Source organism: Podarcis vaucheri (genome assembly GCF_965113315.1).
Source record: "Podarcis vaucheri genome assembly, chromosome: 4".
NCBI classification, from domain to species: domain Eukaryota; kingdom Metazoa; phylum Chordata; class Lepidosauria; order Squamata; family Lacertidae; genus Podarcis; species Podarcis vaucheri.
Window position 1 is genome coordinate 9773387 of NC_138762.1, and position 21350 is coordinate 9794736.

At 47.5% G+C, this 21350-nt stretch overlaps 1 protein-coding gene and 1 long non-coding RNA gene across 2 annotated transcripts in view; one reads left to right on the forward strand and one right to left on the reverse strand.

Moving 5' to 3' along the window:
* Window positions 1-17913, reverse strand: part of MAP6 (microtubule associated protein 6) — a 59989-nt gene extending 42076 nt beyond the window's left edge. Inside the window, exon 1 of the mRNA XM_082219426.1 lies at window positions 16221-17913. Coding sequence (XP_082075552.1) covers window positions 16221-17044 — 824 coding nt within the window. The 5' untranslated portion in view covers window positions 17045-17913. The remainder of the gene's footprint in view (window positions 1-16220) is intronic.
* LOC309530668 lies at window positions 81-10498 on the forward strand. The gene is made up of 3 exons (XR_014218829.1): window positions 81-152; window positions 7962-8135; window positions 10327-10498. It is a non-coding gene; the product is annotated as an uncharacterized lncRNA (long non-coding RNA).
* Window positions 17914-21350: the final 3437 nt, after the last annotated feature.

The window sequence follows — 21350 nt, forward strand, 5'->3', positions numbered from 1 at the left end:
ACGTGACAGCCATCCTCAGATATCTCAAGGGCTGTCCCATGGGAGGAGGAGTATGCTTGTTTTCTCCTGCTCTGGAGGGTAGGACTGGAACCCACAGCTTCGAGTTACAAGAAAGGAGATTCTGACTCAACATCAGGAATAACTTTCTGATGGTAAGAGCTGTTTGACCATGGAACAAACTCCCAATGAAGGAAGAGGAGGTTAAGGGGTGATATGATAGCCATGTTCAAATATATAAAAGGATGTCACATAGAGGAGGGAGAAAGGTTGTTTTCTGCTGCTCCAGAGAAGCGGACACGGAGCAATGGATCCAAACTACAAGAAAGAAGATTCCACCTAAACATGAGGAAGAACCTCCTGACAGTAAGAGCTGTTTGACAGTGGAATTTGCTGCCAAGGAGTGTGGTGGAGTCTCCTACTTTGGAGGTCTTTAAGCAGAGGCTTGACAACCATATGTCAGGAGTGCTCTGATGGTGTTTCCTGCTTGGCAGGGGGTTGGACTCGATGGCCCTTGTGGTCTCTTCCAACTCTATGATTCTATGATTCTATGATTCTAAGGTGAGGACAGGTGACCTCACCTAGGCCCGAAGTCACACCCCCCAAAGCAGTCTCAAAGCTTCTCAAAATCATTTTCTCAGCAGCTAAGCATCAGAAACATCCCGCTCTGCTGTAACAAAGGTAGAGAACAGTCCATTGTTTCTCAGGCCTTTCTCATGTCTTCTGGCCTTGCTAAAGAACCACCTTGCAACTTGCTTTCTGTCCGGGAACCATGCCAGAACAAGAGATTGAAACATATCTGAACATGCTGAAAACCCCTTGGCTTCTCACCCCCCCCCCTTTCCTGGGAAGGGTGCCAAGAGTCCAAGAGCCCCAAGACAGCTTTCTGTTCATGCTCAGAGGGACTCCTGAGGGAGGAGAAAGGGGGAGGGAACTAGAAAGGGATATATATACTTGTGCACATGATTGTGAACTCGTGCATGCTTTTTGTGACTTATCACACTTGCTCCTTCTACCAGTTCATGGATGGTAGAAATAAAAGCCTTTTCTCCGAAACTATTCCTTGAGTGTCTGTTGACTCCCACTTCCCTTTCCCAGGCGCAATATTTTTCCCACCCGAGGGCAAAGCCTCATAAGGTTGTGGGTTCTCCTTCCTTGGAGGCTTTCAAGCAGAGGTTGGATGGCCATCTGTCCTGGACGCTCTAGTTGAAGTTCCTGAATTGCAGGGGGTTGGACTAGATGACCCTGCGACCCCTTTCCAACTCTGCAGTTCCATAATTGAATCCTGATTGAAGTTGAATCCTGACAAGACAGAAGTACTGTTTTGGGGGGACAGGGGGCGGGCTGGTGTGGAGGACTCCCTGGTCCTGAATAGGGTAACTGTGCCCCTGAAGGACCAGGTGCGTAGCCTGGGAGTCATTTTGGACTCACAGCTGTCCATGGAGGCACAGGTCAATTGTGTGTCCAGGGCAGCTGTCTACCAACTCCACCTGGTACGCAGGATGAGACCCTCCCTGCCCGCAGACTGTCTCGCCAGAGTGGTGCATGCTCTGGTTATTTCCCGCTTGGACTACTGCAATGCGCTCTACGTGGGGCTACCTTTGAAGGTGACCCGGAAACTACAGCTAATCCAGAATGCGGCAGCTAGACTGGTGACTGGGGGCAGCCGCCAAGACCACATAACACTGGTCTTGAAAGACCTACATTGGCTCCCAGTATGTTTCCGAGCACAATTCAAAGTGTTGGTGCTGACCTTTAAAGCCCTAAACGGCCTCGGTCCAGTATACCTGAAGGAGCGTCTCCACCCCCATCATTCTGCCCGGACGCTGAGGTCCAGCGCCGAGGGCCTTCTGGCGGTTCCCTCATTGCGAGAAGCAAAGCTACAGGGAACCAGGCAGAGGGCCTTTTCGGTAGTGGCGCCCGCCCTGTGGAACGCCCTCCCAGCAGATGTCAAAATGATAAACAACTACCTGACATTCAGAAGACATCTTAAGGCAGCCCTGTTCAGGGGAGTTTTTAATGTATGATATTTTAGTGTTTTTTGGTTTCTATGGAAGCCGCCCAGAGTGGCTGGGGAAACCCAGCCAGATGGGCGGGGTACAAATAATAAATTATTATTATTATTATTATTATTATTATTATTATTATTATTATTCTATAAGCAGAACCAGAGCCAATGGCTGGCAGAGGCAACTAATTCTAGCGTTGTCCCCATCCTCTTCCTTCTATAAAGTCCTAAGGTGAGCCTATGGAGGAGGAAGCTGATAGGAAGATAGGAGGAAGGAAAGCAGGCAGGCAAAGACTGGCGAGCAAAGAATGAGGTTAGTGGGTCAGAGCGGCATTTGCCCCAATGGGCCACACACACCCCCCCGGGGCCACTGAGATGCAAGGAGGAGGTCTCAGCACTGGGAACCCCAATGATTGGAAAGTTTAAAAATAATAATCAGAGGGAGAAGTCACTGTTTTTCAAACAGCTCACTGAAGATTGAGCATGTTCAGTAGCCAAGGAACAACGACAACAACAAATTAATTAAATTTGTATACTGCTCTATACCTGCAGGTCTCAGGGCCAGTACAACAACAACAACATTAAATTATTAATTAAATTTGTATACTGCTCTATACCTGCAGGTCTCAGGGCCATTACAACATAAAGCCACAGTATAAAAGCACAAAATACATGATAAAAACGACAATGAACACAACCCAGTAACTGCTGCAAAAGAAAGCTATAGAAAGGCAGGAAGTGGAATGGAATACGTTCGTTCTGTATCTGCTGAATAAATGATGTTTAGAGAAGAATGTGGCAGGAGGTGTTTTGGGGTCCTTAGGACTGGGGTTGGGAAAGGACACAAAGCCTCCATTTCAGGGGTTGGATTAGATGACTTTCAGGGCAGGGCAGGGGAACCCTCTCTGGCCCCTGGGGTGGGACGCCGAGGGGCAGGGCAGGGCAAACTGCCCAGTGGCGCCCGCGTTGCATCCGTACGGAGTGCACATGTGTGGCATCCCGTACAGAGTGCGCCCGCGCGGCAGCCCATATGGACGCTGTGCGAGCAGCGCCCATACTAACTGCGCACACCCTTGGCCACTCTACAGCTGGGGGGAGGAAGGGGCCATCTTGTCACTCACTCACACACACACACACCCCAGAGTGGCACCCGGGCCGGCTCGCCCCCTCTGCCCCCCACTTCGTACGCCCCTGTCTCAGGGTCCCTACCAACTCTACACTTCTATGATTCTACCTGAAAAGGGCCCCCTGAATCCATTTGTTATCTTTTCTAGGTATATATTATGTTATTGAATTGAAATACTTTATTGTCACTTGTACAACTTGTATACAGTGAGATTACACGAGGGCCCCCCCCCCCGCAGCTCTCTTAGTCTTAATTCCACTCGTTTACTGACACACACACACACCAAACCCAAAAGTCAGTCGCCCTGTTGTTATCTTTTCATTCAGCAGCCTAACAGCCCATGGATAGAAGCTGTTCTTTACCCTGTTGGGGCGACTAATAATGCTTCTATATCTTCTGACGGAGGGTAGGAGATCAAGAAAGTGCCGGCCAGGGTGTGAATCATCCCTGAGAATTTTCCTCACCCTCCTGAGGCAACGTTCTTCCGCGATGTCATTCAGCAGATTCACGGGACAGCCCATTATATCTTGTGCTGTATTCACCACCCTCTGTAGGCACTTCCTATCAGCTGATGTCAAACCAGCGTACCACACCGTGATGCAGTATGAAAGGGCACTTTCTATTGTTGACCGGTAGAAGGAGATCATCAAATGTTGATTGACATCGTTCTTCTGCAATAATCTGAGGAGATGGAGTCTCTGCTGGGCTTTCTTAACCACCTGGGTTGTATTTATTTTCCAAGTAAGGTCTTCACTGAGATAACCTCCTAGGAATTTAAAGGAAGAGACTCTCTCCACACAGCCCTCCCCGATGTACAGCGGGGCTAGTTCTCCTCTCTTCCTCTGAATGTCCAACACCATCTCCTTTTCCAGCTATATATTATGTTATACTTACATTAACAAAGCAGAGGTTGGACGCTTCAAAAGCTGCGCTTGACATTCTCTCATTTGGCTTATAGCCAAGCGAGGGGCTCAATCCATTTCCCCCCTCCCTTTCTGAGCTACTCTGCTGACCTCTGCACACCTGAGCCCAGAGTGCTTGCCAGCAAAGCACTTTAGGGGAGTGGAGCGTCCGTGATATAATGCAAGCCTGCACACACCCTCCTCTTCTTCCCCACTGCATCACATCGCAGTAACTGGAGCAGACAAGTAATTACCTGGCAATAAATTTGCGGTGCATGGATGGGTGTGGGCTCAGCAAGTTCCCTAACCCTACACACACATAAACACACACACACGGCCGGATTTAGGTTTGATGAGGCCCTAAGCTACTGAAGGTAATGGTGCCCGTTATATGTCTAGCTGTCCTTTGTCAACAACAAATGGTGGCTGGTTTTTGTGTTGAATATATGCTCTATGGTAGTTTATGGACCTAATAGGCATCTCAAGCCATTTGCGCAAAACAAAGTATGTATTTTATCAAAGTAATTGTTGAACTGAAATGAAATTAAGAAGTATATTAATAGTGAAATACAATTAAGAAGAAGTATATCAATGATGAAATAATTATTAAGCTCTAACTTAAAATGGGACACAGGTGGTACTGTGGGTTAAACCACAGAGCCTAGGACTTGCCGATCAGAAGGTCAGCGGTTCGAATCCCCGCGACAGGGTGAGCTCCCATTGCTCAGTCCCTGCTCCTGCCAACCTAGGAGTTCGAAAGCACGTCAAAGTGCAAGTAGATAAATAGGTACCACTCCAGCAGGAAGGTAAACGGCGTTTCCATGCGCTGCTCTGGTTTCGCCAGAAGCGGCTTAGTCATGCTGGCCACATGACCCAGAAAAACTGTCTGCAGACAAATGTCAGCTCCCCCTGCCAGTAAAGCGAGATGAGCGGCGCAACCCCAGAGTCGTTCACGACTGGACTTAACTGTCAGGGGTCCTTTACCTTTTTTTTTTTAAAAATGTAGGTTTTATTTTAAAATGGCCCTAAACAGCCTCAGCCCAGTAGATCTGAAGCAGCGTCTCCACCCCCATCATTCTGCCCGGACACTGAGGTCCAGCACCAAGGGCCTTGTGGCGGTTCCCTCCCTGTGAGAAGCCAAGTTACAGGGAACCAGGCAGAGGGCCTTCTCGGTGGTGGCGCCTGCCCTTTGGAACACCCTCCCACCAGATGTCAAGGAAATAAACAACTATTCTGACTTTTAGAAGACATCTGAAGGCAGCCCTGTTTAGGGAAGTTTTTAATGTTTGATGTTTTATCGTGTTTTTAATATTCTATTGGGAGGTGCCCAGAGTGGCCGGGAAAACCCAGCCAGATGGGTGAGATATAAATTATTATTATTATTAAGCATATGCAAGAAGAGTTTTGTGCACTGGCCACAGTGGTGAGGGAGAGAAGAGGCAAACCTTGTCGAAGTTTTGGCAGGAGCATTAAGCTTTAAGCACGGGCTATAATTGTTGTATTTCTAAAAGCTCCTCTGTTGGCTTCTGCTCACTGATGTCCGGCAAAGCTCAGCTGCCAGGATATCAGGCGGGTACTTGGAACCTCAAAATAGTATCCGAAGAAGAGCTAAGATGTTTATCCAGAGATTAGACAGACAATGCTATTATTAATGAAAGTGAGCAGGACTTGGGTATTATTCATCAAGCAGCAGGGATTTAAAAAACCAGGCAGCTGCAAAGGTTGCAGCATGGACCAAAAAGGAACATTCTACTCTTTTTGACACCTAAAGAGCAAATTCAGTAGTTAACGAAACCATCTAGAAAATGCAGGTTCAAATCTCTCGCTGTCTGTGAAGAACCTTTTCCGATACTGAGGCACACACTTTTTGTCCTGAATTAAAACAGGAGTGCATCTGAGCATGTAAAAGTGAGGAGTCCAACTCCGTTCTCTCTGTGTGAGTTGCCGATCTGGGTGTGCCTCTTCAGAAAGCCCACAGGAGGAACCAACACAGAGATACAGTGGAATGTTTTTTTTTTTAAAAAAAAAGGTAAGATAATTCTGCTACGGGACACAGGTGGCACTGTGGGTTAAACCACAGAGCCTAGGACTTGCTGATCAGAAGGTCGGCGGTTCGAATCCCCGCAACGGGGTGAGCTCCTGTTGCTCGGTCCCTGCTCCTGCCAACCTAGCAGTTTGAAAGCACGTCAAAGTGCAATTAGATAAATAGGTACCACTCTGGCGGGAAGGTAAACGGCATTTCCGTGCACTGCTCTGGTTTGCCAGAAGCGGCTTAGTCATGCTGGCCTCATGACCCGGAAGCTGTACACCGGCTCCCTCGGCCAATAAAGCAAGATGAGCGCCGCAACCCCAGAGTTGTCCGCGACTGGACCTAATGGTCAGGGGTCCCTTTACCTAATTCTGCTACATCACTGAATTGGATTACAATAGTTGGAGAGAGACTCATCTCCAGCTGAATGGAAGAGGGGGGAGGCCACAGAGCATACAGAGACATAACAAGATGCTTCCACTGTTGCCAGGGACATTGAGTTCACCAAAACCTTTCACTATTTCATTCTTTTATACCAGGCCTCTTGTGACCAGGGCCTTGCAGAGCCAGGCAGAGGCCCGGGCCAGGTAGATAATGTGCCCCCCCTTTTTTTTTACCCTGGGGATAACTGATCTTATAAATAAATGAGTATATAAATAATTTTCACAAAAGTTATGCTGACAAATAATTCTATTTCAAGGCTTGAACCGCATCTGCATATAAAGACAAAATGGAAAATATAGATAAATATGCTGAGCGAGGCCCCATTTGGAATCGGAGGCCTGGGCCAAGTGGCCCATATGGCCTGCTTGTGACTCCAGCTGTCACGGACTGGCTGGAGAATGATGGAAGGAACCAGCTGGGGAACCCCCAAGGGAAAAAGGCTCAGAGCCCGGGGATTGGTGGTGGGACAACTATGAGTGGTCAGAGGGAGAAGACTGGGAGGAGGAGGGGTCAGAAGATGGAGAGAGAACAGGGTTTAGTGAGCAGGGAGCATCTGTGGCAGAGAGCAGTCCAGAATCAGAGGCAGAAGTGGAGGCAGGAGAGGAGGAAGACCAAGAGGCAGGCTGCAGAAGAAGCTGGGGTCTCCCCCTCCTGCTGCAACCAGCCCCCCCCCCAGTCTCCTAGGACCAGAAGTGGTATGAAGAGAGTGGAGCAGAGACACGCAAGGCGGCAAAGTCTCAGATTGCTTGGGAAGGATCTAGGGGAGAAGGAGACTTAGGGAACTGTGGCATCAAGGCAAGATCAACCGGACAGAGTTGTGCTCCCAAGCTCCTCCTGAGCTGCTTGTTTCTTTGCATAAATAGTTGACTTCAATGACGCCATGTGAGTCCTTACTTGACCTGCTCTTGGCACCCCGATCTGACACCAGCACAGCGTCTGGGCATTCCTGATCTAAATAGTCACATCCAACAGGTCCATTCAACATAGTGAGAACAGGATATAGCATCCTAACTTGGACATAACATCTACTGAAACCACAAGGACTGTCTTTGATAATAATTATTATTTATTATTTATTATTTATTATTTATTATTTATTATTTATTATTTATTATTTATTATTTATTATTTATTATTTATTATTATTTATTTATTTATTATTTCTACCCCGCCCATCTGGCTGGGCTTCCCCAGCCACTCTGGTCGGCTTCCTACAAAATATTAAAATACAATAATGCATCAAACATTAAAAGCTTCCCTAAACAGGGAATTTTAAAATATTTAAAATATTTAAAAATATTATCCACTGTGTTCAGATGTCCCTTTTTTGTCACCATTTGCACCAGCAGTCTTATTGCATCAGACCTGAAATCCCTCTGGCCTTTTCGTTGTGTAAAGCATAAACACTTAAATGCAAACGATATAATATTGTTTTACGGGTTGCCCATTTTACAGCACAAATGCTTTCACCTGCCTTTCCCACCCATCCCCTTCCACACACGTGAAGCTGCCTTAGACTGAGCCAGTGACCAATCCCACCAGGATCTCTCCCAGATCTCAAGATCAGTGAGTTTTGCAGCTTGGCTGGTGTGCAGCCTCCACAGCTGAGAAGCAAAGGAGCAAAACCAAGTAAGTCTTATCCAAGCAAATTGTTATTTATAGGTGCCACATAATACCCATGGTGACAGCAGTCACGAAATTAAAAGACGCCTGCTTCTTGGGAGAAAAGCAATGACAAACCTAGACAGCATCTTAAAAAGCAGAGACATCACCTTGCCAACAAAGGTCCGTCTAGTTAAAGCTCTGGTTTTCCTAGTAGTGATGTATGGAAGTGAGAGCTGGACCATCAAGAAGGCTGATCACCGAAGAATGGATGCTTTTGAATTATGGTGCTGGAGGAGACTCTTGAGAATCCCATGGACTGCAAGAAGATCAAACCTCTCCATTCTGAAGGAAATCAGCCCTGAGTGCTCACTGGAAGGACAGATCCTGAAGCTGAGGCTCCAGTACTTTGGCCGCCTCATGAGAAGAGAAGACTCCCTGGAAAAGACCCTGATGTTGGGAAAGATGGAGGGTACAAGGAGAAGGGGACGACAGAGGACGAGATGGTTGGACAGTGTTCTCAAAGCGACCAGCATGAGTTTGACCAAACTGTGGGAGGCAGTGGAAGACAGAAGTGCCTAGCGTGCTCTGGTCCATGGGTCACGAAGAGTCGGACACGACTAAACGACTCAACAACAACAATACCTGTTTTGCATTCTTAAGAAACTGATATTTTAGTGTGGCAACACCTACACTGTGGGACTCCCTAATGACATCAGGCAGATGCCTTCACTGTACAATTTCAGGGCTTGCTAAAAAAACAAAAGGAAGTCAAACCTTGAATTGTTCAGATGATTGTAAAATTAATGAAATGTATACATTTGAAGAGAATAAAAACTTTTTAAAAAATAACAATAATATTAGCCTGTTGATCAATTGACAGTTGATTAATTCATCTAATAGATCAATTCATCTAACCAAACAAACAAACAAACAAACCAGATCTAATCAATCAATCAATCATTCAATCTTACCAGATCTAATCAAATCATTTTAATTAGAATCACAGAACTGAAGAGTTGGAAGGGACCCCGTGGGTCATCTAGTCCAACCCCCTGATATGCAGGAATTTTCTGCCCAATGTGCGCCTAGGATTCATAATCCTGAGATTAACAGTCACATGCTCTACCGGTTGACTAATCATTCAAGCAAACATTGCAGCCGTAGTTGTGATGCATGCATTTGCAAAAACATTTGTCTCCGCTGTCTGTTTCTAGGGTGCACTTAAAAACAGCATTCCCCAACCAACGCCCCCCAGTACTTTCACCAACTCAAAGCCTTAAAAAATGGAGGTTAATGTGCCTATTGACCCATAGATCTTGCCTGTTTTATCATGCAGGGGTCAGCAAACTTTTTCAGCAGGGGACCGGTCCACTGTCCCTCAGACCTTGTGGGGGGCTGGACTATATTTTTTTTGGGGGGGGGATGAATGTATTCCTATGCCCCACAAATAACCCAGAGATGCATTATAAATAAGAGCACACATTCTACTCATGTAAAAACCCCAGGGAGGCCCCACAAATAACCCAGAGGTGCATTTTAGATAAAAGGACACATTCTACTCATGTAAAAACACGTGGATTCCCAGACCGTCTGCGGGCCGGATTGAGAAGGCGATTGGGCCAGATCCGACCTCTGGGCCTTAGTTTGCCTACGCATGGTTTAATGCATTAACAATATTGGGAAATAATAAGCCATTGCCATGTTTGCTCCTACAGCCACAGTCGACCAACTACCTTTCCAGACAAGAATTACTGTAGTTAATTTTTACATGTGGATTCCATTCACTGAAACTAAGAACAGCAAAGCATTCTGAACACTGCGCTGTCTGCACCAACACTATCACACAGTTTTGGTTATCCTTGATTATTTTAAGGAAAGGAGAAGCAAGACCTTTCTCTCTCTCATACACACATCAAACACACATGCACACACCGTACCGTCACTTCTTAAAGATATGTAGCAAAACCATTTGGAAAAACCGAAGGAAATTTCTCCAAAAAAACCCTGACACACAGCAGAAAATCAGTCCTGGTTTTCACTGGCGGGTGTGTGGGTGCTTTTTAGGAAACAGGGATGCCGAAAGGCTCTCTGCACACAGTCGCGGCTAATTGAAATGGGAGTGCCTTTTTAGTAAACCAGAAGATGATTCACGGCGTCCCTTTTAATTAAATATAACTGCATCTGGAAGACCTACGGTTCTATTCCTGTTTTCCAGACTTGACGACCTTCCCAGCTTTTCAGGGACGGCATTATGCTGACCTACGAGGGCAGAGAGAGAATTTGCCAGGTCCTCTGCTAAACGATAGCCAGCCTTCAAACACAGGAGAAGGGCGACAGAAACAGGAAAAGGCGAAAGGAAGAGAGGAGCAACTACGTTTGGGCGGTGGGAGTACCGGATTGGCTTCGCTGGTGCGTCTACACCATGGGTAGGCAAACTAAGGCCCAGGGGCCAGATCCAGCCCAATCGCCTTCTAAATCTGACCCGCGGACGGTCCGGGAATCAGCGTGTTTTTACATGAGAAGAATGTGTGCTTTTATTTAAAATGCATCCCTGGGTTATTTGCGGGGCATAGGAATTTGTTCACTCCCCCCCCAAAAAAAAAATATAGTCCGGCCCCCCACAAGGTCTGAGGGACAGTGGACCGGCCCCCTGCTGAAAAAGTTTGCTGACCCCTGCTCTACACAGCCATGACCACCCCTCACTTTGCATCTCCCTCTCTTGGAAAGCAGCAGGCATGCCTGGAAGCTGGTCAGGGTGGATAAAAATCAATGACTTTTTTAAAAAAATCAATCCATCAATCTATTATTTTTAAATATATATATATAATAAAAATCAGATTTATTTTTCAAAAATTTAAATTGGATTTTTAAAATTTTAAATCAGTTTTTTAAAAAATAAAATGCTTTTTTTTTGGGGGGGGAATCTTTCTAAAGAGAGTTTTCTATTTCATAGAATCATAGAATCATAGAGTTGGAAGAGACCCCAAGGGCCATCGAGTCCAACCCCCTGCCAAGCAGGAAACACCATCAGAGCACTCCTGACATATGGTTGTCAAGCCTCTGCTTAAAGACCATGTATTTAAGTTACATTATAGTCCAAAGGCTATTCACAAAGAAATATGGATTTGTTTTTAATTACGTAGCATGAGGCTTTATATGCAATGTTTAAATTTTTCCATTAATACATTCACAAAGTCATGCTCTTCCAGAGGTTTCTGTAAGATTATTTGGGGCAGTTTTTCTAACGACAAGATATTATCACAGATGCTTGTTTTTGAAGAAGAGTGTGCTACAGAAGTTTTAAGTTTTTCCTGTGTGCTAAAATTCAGTCTAAGGTGTGTGTTTTTTTAATTGCCTAACCACATCAGTTAAGAAACGTGGATACGTATTGTTTAAATTGTTGTTAAGGAAATGCTTATTTTTCTCCTTCCAATAAGGTACAGCAGAAAAGTTGTCCAAATATAAAGTTAACTTATGAACCCTCACGATAATTTCACAACTATCTGCCTCTATATATTTCTTGCAGTACAGTGGTACCTTGGTTTACAAACAGTCTGGTTTGCATACGTTTTGGATTACAAACACGTCAAACCCGGAAGTGCATGTCCCGGTTTGCAAACTAGTTTTGGATTACAACCCCTTTTTTTGGTATTACGAACAAATTTTGGGGGCATGTTCATCTGAGAATCAAACACAGTCAGTGCCGAATTTGCATATAAGCTAAACAAGCTACAGCTCAGGGCCCCACTCTCTTGGGGCCCCCAAAAAAATTTAAAGGAAAAAAACCTGGATGTACATTTCCAAAATATAAGATAAAAAACAAACAAAATAAAACCTACATACAGCAACAGTATTTTGTGTTGTGTAGGCTCCTACGATGTAACTCATGGGCCCCACCTGCTCGCCTGCTCCCTAAAATATCACTGCTTTGCTCCTTTCTATATACAGGGTGCCTATATTCTGCATGGACGGGTTGCACAGCAACATGTGCAAATGGCTTGAGATACCTATTAGGTCCATAAATTGTCATATAACATATATTCAACAACAAAAACTGCAACAATTTCTTGTTGACCAAGGACAGCTGGACATATAAAGGGCCCCATTACCTTGAGTAGCTTAGGGCCTCATCAAACCTAAATCAGGGCCTGATCACAGTCAGTTCATCGTTTGAAAAATAAGGCTTTAGAGCCATCTTGCCTCCAAAATGCAACCAGACTGGACGCAGGTGGCGCTGTGGGTTAAACCACACAGCCTAGGTCTTGCCGATCAGAAGGTCGGCGGTTCGAATCCCCGCGATGGGGTGAGCTCCCATTGCTGGGTCCCTGCTCCTACCAACCTAGCCGTTCAAAAGCACATCAAAGTGCAAGTAGATAAATAGGTACCGCTCCGGCGGGAAGGTAAACGGCATTTCCATGCACTGCTCTGGTTTGCCAGAAGCGGCTTAGTCATGCTGGCCACATGACTGTACGTCGGCTCCCTCGACCAATAAAGTGAGATGAGCGCCAAAACCCCAGTCAGCCACGATTGGAACTAATCGTCAGGGGTCCCTTTACCTTTACCTTTTAACCTTAGTTTAAGGAGCCATTTTGCACCGAGTCCCCCCCACCCCCGAGTATCTAACACTGCCCCCCAACCTCACAATGTCCATGAAAGCAGTGACACACAGTGAATGTAACTGGAGAAAGGACTCTGTGCATACAGGGAACCAGACAGAGGGCCTTCTCGGTGGTGGCACCCACCCTGTGGAATGCCCTCCCATCAGATGTCAATGAAATACAGTCATACCTCGGGTTATAGCCGTTTCAGGTTGTGTTTTTTTGGGTTATGGACCACCAAAAACCGAAAGTACTGGAACGGGTTACTTCCAGGTTTCGGTGGTCGCACATGCGCAGAAGGGCTGAATCGCAACCCGCGCGTGCGCAGATGTATCGCTGCGGGTTGTGAATGCTGCGAGTTGCGAACGTAAATCCCGCACGGATCACGTTCGCAACCCGAGTGTCCACTGCAAACAACTGTCTGACTTTTAGAAGACATCTGAAGGCAGCCCTGTTTAGGGAAGCTTTTAATATTTGATGAATTATTGTATTTTAATATTTTGCTGGAAGCCGCCCAGAGCTGCTGGGGAAACCTAGCCAGATGGGCGGGGTATAAATAACAAATTATTATTATTATTATTATTATTATTATTATTATTATTATTATTATTAAAAACAGAGATGTTGCATGTACCCTTTAATAAATCCTTTAATAAAGGATCCTTTAATAAAAAACGATCCTTTAATAAAACAACAACAACAACGTATAAATCGATAGAAAAATTAGATATCGATATAGATGGACACACACATAATTTCATTTAAATGCACGCTGCGTTGGAATATAACTCCTCTGTAAATAGGAAGTTGTCTGTATAAAAGCATCGTACACAAGAAATAAGTTTCCTTGATCTGCTGTTTGCAACCCATTCATTCCCTGCTCAGCCCCCAGGAAGTGAGGGTGCCACGCCCGAGCCTTACTATTCTACTAGCATTCAAAGATTAAGACACGGGTGGGTCACAACCATAGCTGTCAACTTTCAGATTTGAAAATAAGGGATCGGCAGCCTCACCTGTCCCGGGGACAGTCTACGGGATATCTAACAATCCAGGATAGCAGCAGGAAGCAGCGCTGGAATAAGGGAATTTCCCGCAAAAAACGGGAAGGTTGACAGCTATGGTCATAACCGAAAACAGCCAGCTGTTGATTGCTGATTTGCAACTGTATGCAGGTCTCCTCCCCAGGAACCGTCCTTCAGTTCAAGGCAAGTTGCTCCCAGGTAAGCATATGGTGGGGCTGCCGTCTTAGTCAAGTGTCTTAAGACAGGGGCAGCCTCCAGAAGAGGCTGGACTACAACTCCCATCAGCCTTGGCCAATGGTCAGGAGTGATGGGAACTGTAATACAACAAGATTCAGAGAGCTACCCTTGGCTAAAGATATAATCCTAAAGCCTTCTGAGCCTCAGTGCTTCTCTCTCCAACCACATGTTGTTTCACAAAGGCTACGTAATCTTCTTTCTGGCCTTGCAAGGAATCAAGCCTTCTGTATTACGGCCTGTCCTTTGGAAACTCCCTCCCCAGTGATATTAGGCCAGTGTGTCTTTCAGGATCTGCTAATACTGGGGGGTTTTTTTGTTGAAGCATGCCTACTCAGACATGTCAATTCAACATGTATTTTCACGTGTAATTTTAGTTTCTATTTTTATTTTTTAAAAATCTGCTGGTTTCATTTTGTTTTTAACATCTGAGCTTATCAGTCATTTTAAAGTTTGTTTTCTATTTCATGTAAACCACTTGGAGGTTATGATGATTTAAAATATATATGAATCCTGTGAAAGGAACTGAACGGATGACAGCAATAATAAGTTTTAAAAGGCACAGGATAAACTTGAAATATAAAATTCTGCAAGTTCATATATGTACCCTCATATAATTTGGGGGGGGGGAGAGAGATTTATAGATGGCAGAATTAGGAACACCCAAGTGAATTCTCTTAGCAAATGTCAAAGTCTTGGTTCTGGGTGCAAAAATTCAGTCCCGGGTGTGAAATTTTGTACCGTCCGTGTGAGAATTGAAGGAAGGCAAAATTTCAGAGCCTCTTACAGAATTTCATCGTCAGCTCTGGAGGCAGAACTAGAGTCGACACTTGTTATTTCTAAAGCCATGAAATCTGTTGCATTTGATGTTAGAGGAAGAAAAAAGGAAAGAAGTTTATCTCCCACAGCACGCAAAATTGGCCAAAAACATTTTGACTCCCAGGGAGAAATATATATATATAATGTGCCCCTGCAGTTATTTATCTGGGAAACAATCCAATAGAGTTTTCACTAATCTGAATGCAAGCTGTAAAAGGAGAGAACCATTCATACAAGCATGTATATGCCAACCACTGACCCACATGCCTCCATATTGTCTACTCTGAATGGCAGAGGCTCTTCAGATACCCAGGAGAGCATTCCTAGCCCTGTAGTCAAGCATCTTCTCAATGGGAAATGTCAGGGATGGATCCTGGGAGATTCTGCATGCACAGCACAGGTCCTACCAACGACCTCCTTTGGCAATGGCAGCAGCTGGGGTGCAGAACATCTGGTTTGCTTGCAGAAGGACCCAGCTTCAATTCTTGGGCCTCCAGGTAGGGTTGGGAGATTCTCCCTTGTCTGATGCCGGTCAGTGTAGGCAATAGGGAGCTAGATGGAGCAGTGGTATATAAGGCAGCTTCTGATGTTCCTTATGTCAACATGGCTTATGGAGGAGAACCGCCTTGCGGTTTGTGCCCAGTATACCTGAAGGAGCATCTTCACCCCCATCGTTCTGCCCAGATGCTGAGGTCCAGCTCCGAGGGCCTTCTGGCGGTTCCCTCCCTGCGAGAAGCAAAGCTACAAGGAACCAGGCAGAGGGCCTTCTCAGTGGTGGCACCAACCCTATGGAACGCCCTCCTGTCAGATGTCAAAGAAATAAACAACTACCTGACATTTAGAAGGCATCTGAAGGCAGCCCTGTTCAGGGAAGTTTTTAATGTGTGACATTTTGATGTACAGTGGTGTTTCCTGCTTGGCAGGGGGTTGGTCTCGATGGCCCTTGTGGTCTCTTCCAACTCTATGATTCTATGACTCTACCTCAGGTTAAGTACTTAATTCGTTCCGGAGGTCCGTTCTTAACCTGAAGCTGTTCTTAACCTGAAGCACCACTTTAGCTAATGGGGCCTCCTGATGTTGCCGCACCGCCGGAGCACAATTTCTGTTCTCGTCCTGAAGCAAAGTTCTTAAGCTGAGGCACTATTTCTGGGTTAGCGGAGTCTGTAACCTGAAGTGTATGTAACCTGAGGTACCACTGTAATTTTTATCCTTGTCGGAAGCCGCCCAGGGTGGCTGGGGAAACCCAGCCAGATGGGCGGGGTACAAATAAATTATTATTATTATTATTATTATTCCCGGTGACAAAGATCCAACCATCTCCCACGAATTCGGCCAGCCCCCTCCCTCCGCTTGGCAGTCAGGCCCACCTCCAACCGCGCGACTGGACCAAGCAGGAAGTCCTACCATGTATGGGTCAACCTGCTGGAGCTTCTTACCTGTAGGAGGAGGTGCTCACCCGGGCTGTGACTTCTTCCTTGATCTGCCGGTTGAGGGCATCCACGGCCGCCCGTCCTTTGCTGGTGTCGAGCGACGTGGAGTACCCGGCCGCCACCTGCTGTTGCTGCTCTATCGGGTCGCCCTCAGATACAAGAACCTTCTTCTTGGTCTTCTTGACCCGCCCTTCTTCAGGCCTGGTGGGGTTGGCCTCCTCTTCCTTCCCTCTCTCCTCCTTCTCTGGAGCCACGTGGGTCTTCCTCCTCCTCTCCAGGCTCCCCGGCCTCTCCTTGGAGCCTTTGTCTAGATCCACTGCAGGAATGGGCATAGGTTTGGGGATCCAGGGGTGGTCGCCTCTCTTGGGGATGGGCCAGGCACGGAAATCCTTCTGGTACTGGCTCTCCTTCTCGAAGGGCGTGTCCGACGGCTGGTACTCGCTCTTCGGCTTGCAGCTGGGTTCAGGTCTCTGCACCTTCCAAGCCCTGTAGTCCTGGCGCATCACCGAGTCGGCCGACGGGTCTTTCGGCTGCTGCCCAGGCTTGTGATGGCCTCCCGGGGCCGCGTGGTCCACAGCTGCAGAGGTCGCCCTGGCAACCGCATCCAGGTCACCCCCGCCAAGGGCAGAGGGCTGGGTTTCGATGGCCGAGGATGGGCGTGGCAGGTGGTGCTGCTGCTGCTGCTGTTGCTGCACCACGACATGGGTCCCCGGGATCTCAGTGGCTTCCGAGTATTTGGTGAAGACCAAAGGCACGGCGATGTCGGCTTTGTCCAGCTGGTTCCAGAAGCGGGCGATGCAGCAGGCCCGGCTGATGCAAGGCCAGGCCATCTTGGCAGCCTGGTCCAGTTCCACCCCTCCCTCCACGTTTGGGGAGCACCTGCTCACCTCCCTCCCCCTCCCCAGATATAGATAGATACACACACACACAGACAATGGGAGCCACCAGCTCAGTGGCGACCCAACTCTCTCTCTCTCCCCCTTACGTTACAGGCGTGATTTTGCAGGGAAAAAAAATCAAAGTGCGGTTGGCGAAAGCACCCAAGCTTGATCAGAGGTGGAACCCCACTTAAGTAAGACAAACAAACACCCAGCAATTAATAATAATAATAAAAATCTAGAGTCATTCAGAAAAGAGGGTCAAACAAATTCGGAGCCTCTCCCTTTGGCAGGGGGTTGAAGTGTCCGGAGCCCCCAAGAGAATGATGATCAGGGATGGGGAGGAAATTGTCCTATATCCGATTTGCCAATATCCAAAGCAGAGGGCGCCGGCAAGCCCCAAAAGGGAGACTGGAGACCCGCTTGCTTTCAAAGGGCATCGCCCACCCGAGGAGGAGAAAGGGGGATCCTTCTGAGCCTCATGGCTGAGAGAGGGGACGGAGGGGTGATGGATGGCGGGGGGAGAGATCTGGCCTTGCAGCCCCACCTCTTTTCTTTCGCTCTGTCTGTCTGTCTGCCTGTCTTTCTCTCTCTCTCTCTCTCCGGCTCCACTGCTTGCAGACACCGAGTCAGGCTTCAGAAAGAGCCGCGCGCCTCGGGGCTCCGGCCATCGCCATCCGACGGCAGCGGCGCAAGGACGGCCGCGCTGGTTGCGGCTGCGGCAGAGAGGAGAGCGGACCGCACCCAGTCGCGCGCCCGGCGGAGAACGATGCTGGAGGGAGGCGATGCGGTCGGATCACCTGCCTCCGTCAGCACGCACTGCACGCCGGGGAGGGAGGGGGAGGTGGGGGAGGAGGAGGAGGAGGGAGGAAGCAGCCTTTAACCCTTCCAGGCCTGGACAGTAGAGGGAGGCTTTCCCCAAGGGTGGGAGGCGTGCGTTCTTCCCAAGGAAGAAAGGCGATTGGCAAGATGCGTAAAAAGAGCTCCACGTCTCCAAAGCGCTGCGCCAGGCAATGGCCGGCTCGGGATGGTCCGGAGCCAGGCTGGCCCTTGGGTTCTTCAGCGTTGTTGTTGTCGTTTAGTCGTGTCCGACTCTTCGTGACGCCCTGGACCAGAGCACGCCAGACACTCCTGTCTTCCACTGCCTCCCGCAGCTTGGTCAAACTCATGCTGGTAGCTTCGAGAACACTGTCCAGCCACCTCGTCCTCTGTCTCCTTGTGCCCTCCATATTTCCCAACATCAGGGTCTTTTCCAGGGAGTCTTCTCTTCTCATGAGGTGGCCAAAGTCTTGGAGCCTCAGCTTCGGGATCTGCCCTTCCAGTGAGCACTCAGGGCTGATTTCCTTCAGAATGGAGAGGTTGGATCTTCTTGCAGTCCATGGGACTCTCAAGAGTCTCCTCCAGCACCAGAATTCAAAAGCATCAATTCCGCAATGAGCCTTCTTTATGGTCCAGCTCTCACTTCCATACATCACTACTGGGAAAACCATAGCTTTTACTATACGGACCTTTGTTGGCAAGGTGATGTCTCTGCTTTTTAAGATGCTGTCTAGGTTTGTCATTGCTTTTCTCCCAAGAAGCAGGCGCCTTTTAATTTCGTGGCTGCTGTCACCATCTGCAGTGATCATGGAGACCAAGAAAGTAAAATCTCTCACTGCCTCCATTTCTTCCCCTTCTGTTGCCAGGAGGTGATGGGACCAGTGGCTATGATCTTCGTTTTTTTGATGTTGAGCTTGGAGAAGGAACAGGCAAGCCACTCCAGTATCCCTGCCAAGAAAACTCTTCAGCGTTAGGAGCCTAGAAAGAGGCTCCTGATGGATCAGGCCCCTGGCCCTCCTCGTCCCATTCATTCTCAATGGCCTCCGCAGATGCTTCAACGGGAAACCCGCATGAGAGACCTGAGCTCAATGAGACTCAGGGTTTCCCATGTTTGATTATGTTTTTATATATGTTGGAAGCTGCCCAGATCAGGCAACCCTGTCAGATCGGTGGGCTATAAATAATAAAATTATTGCTGTTACTATTATTATTACCATTATTATTATTGGAGGGGCGTGCTGGGGATTGAACCTGCAGACTACATTCAGAATCTTTTCTTTTTCTCTCTTTGGCGATCACTTGTAGCCGAGTAAGATTGTCTTCCATAAACACAGGTTTAACAGTGAGTCCGTAAATGACAGTGGAGGCCAATTCTGGATCCACACGTCCTTCCACAGTGGGGGCATTGGTTTCCGGGTGGGAGTTGATCACAGTGTGCATTTCCCAAGTGTGCCTTCCTCTTAGCACGCTTCTCCCTTGCGTCCTGAGTTCGAGTGTCTTCAAAGCCCATGACACCTTTGGTAAAGGCTGTTCTCTAACCGGAGTGTTCGCAGACCAGTGTTTCCCAATTGTCAGTGTTTATTCTACATTTTTTTAGATTTGCCTTGAGAGCGTCTTGAAACCTCTTTTGTTGACCACTAGCATTATGCTTTCCATCCAGTGTTTGTTCCCACTTGTGTACTCTCAGACTTCACACACACTTGCCAAAGTGTCTCTTGGAAGCACACGGTTTCTTATTTTCAGAGGCAACTGAAAACACACAAGCACACAAACACACAAGAATCCCCCCCCCCTCTCTCTCTCTCTTGCAAAGGTGCTGGACAGCACCCCAGAATCCTTGCCATTCTCTTTTCCAGACAGGAATTTTCAGTACTAAAAAGCTTTGGACAGATCCCCAGGCAACCCACCCTTTAAAAAGATCTCAAATGAAAGAGCGAGGGAAAGTCCAGAGGGAGCGAAGGAGCGGCGAATAATGAATTAATCCCCCCTCTTTAATCTACCATGGCGTGCCCATTTAGAAATCTGAAAGGCGGATCATAGGCTATGGGAGTGCCAGGGGGCATTTAAAATAAATAGAATCCCAAAGTCTCTAGAGCTGTGTGTTTGTGGAGGGAGGGTGGAAATCTATTCCTGGACGTGGGATTTTAAACCTTTGCAGGCTTTTCCCACAATAGGGGAAGGAAGGAAACATATCAAGGATCCAGCACTGCCTTAACTACTTGTTGCTGCCTAAATAATAATAATAATAATTATTATTATTATTATTATTATTTATTTATTTATTTATTTATTTATTTATTTATACCCTGCCCATCTGGCTGGGCTTCCCCAGCCACTCTGGGTCGCCCCCAACAAAATATTAGTAAAGGTAAAGGGACCCCTGACTATTAGGTCCAGTCGTGACTGACTCTGGGGTTGCGGCGCTCATCTTGCTTTATTGGCCGAGGGAGCCAGCGTACAGCTTCCGGGTCATGTGGCCAGCATGACTAAGTCGCTTCTGGTGAACCAGAGCAGCGCACAGAAACGCCGTTTACCTTCCCGCCAGAGCAGTACCTATTTATCTACTTGTGCTGGCGTGCTTTCGAAGTGCTAGGTTGGCAGGAGCAGGGACCAAGCAACGGGAGCTCACCCCGTCGCGGGGATTCAAACCGCTGACCTTCTGATCAGCAAGTCCTAGGCTCTGTGGTTTAACCCACAGCACGGGTGTAAGACTTGGCAATTGAGGGAGCACGTACTACGCTAAGTCAATTCTGTGTCCAGGGCAGCTGTTTACCAGCTCCATCTGGTACACAGGCTGAGACCCTATCTGCTCGCAGACTGTCTCACTAGAGTGGTGCATGCTCTGGTTATCTCCTGCTTGGACTACTTTTGGGCTACCTTTTGGACTGCTTGGGCTACCTTTGAAGGTGACCTGGAACTGCAACTAATGCAGAATGTGGCAGCTATATCCTTTAGTACGTGCTCCCTCAGCTGCCAAATCTTACACCCGCTCATAGGAAATGGAGAACCAACCAGAAATTGGAGAGACCTGTCTGGGGGAAATGCAAAAGGCTACCAGTGCCCTTTTGTTATGAGCCAGTGTCTCCTAACTGATGGCAGAAATAGGCGGCAGCATTGCCATTAAGAACAGCCACATTTATAATGGCATCTTAAGAATGATATTAAGGACATAGGAGGCTGCCCTATACTGAGTCTGATCACGGGAACTTTTGCTTTATTGGCCGAGGGAGCCAGCTTACAGCTTCCGGGTCAAGTGGCCAGCATGACTAAGCCGCTTCTGGTGAACCAGAGCAGCGCACAGAAACGCCGTTTACCTTCCCGCCAGAGCAGTACCTATTTATCTACTTGCGCTGGCGTGCTTTCAAGCTGCTAGGTTGGCAGGAGCAGGGACCGAGCAACGGGAGCTCAAACACCCCACCCCTAAGCTATGATCCTTCCC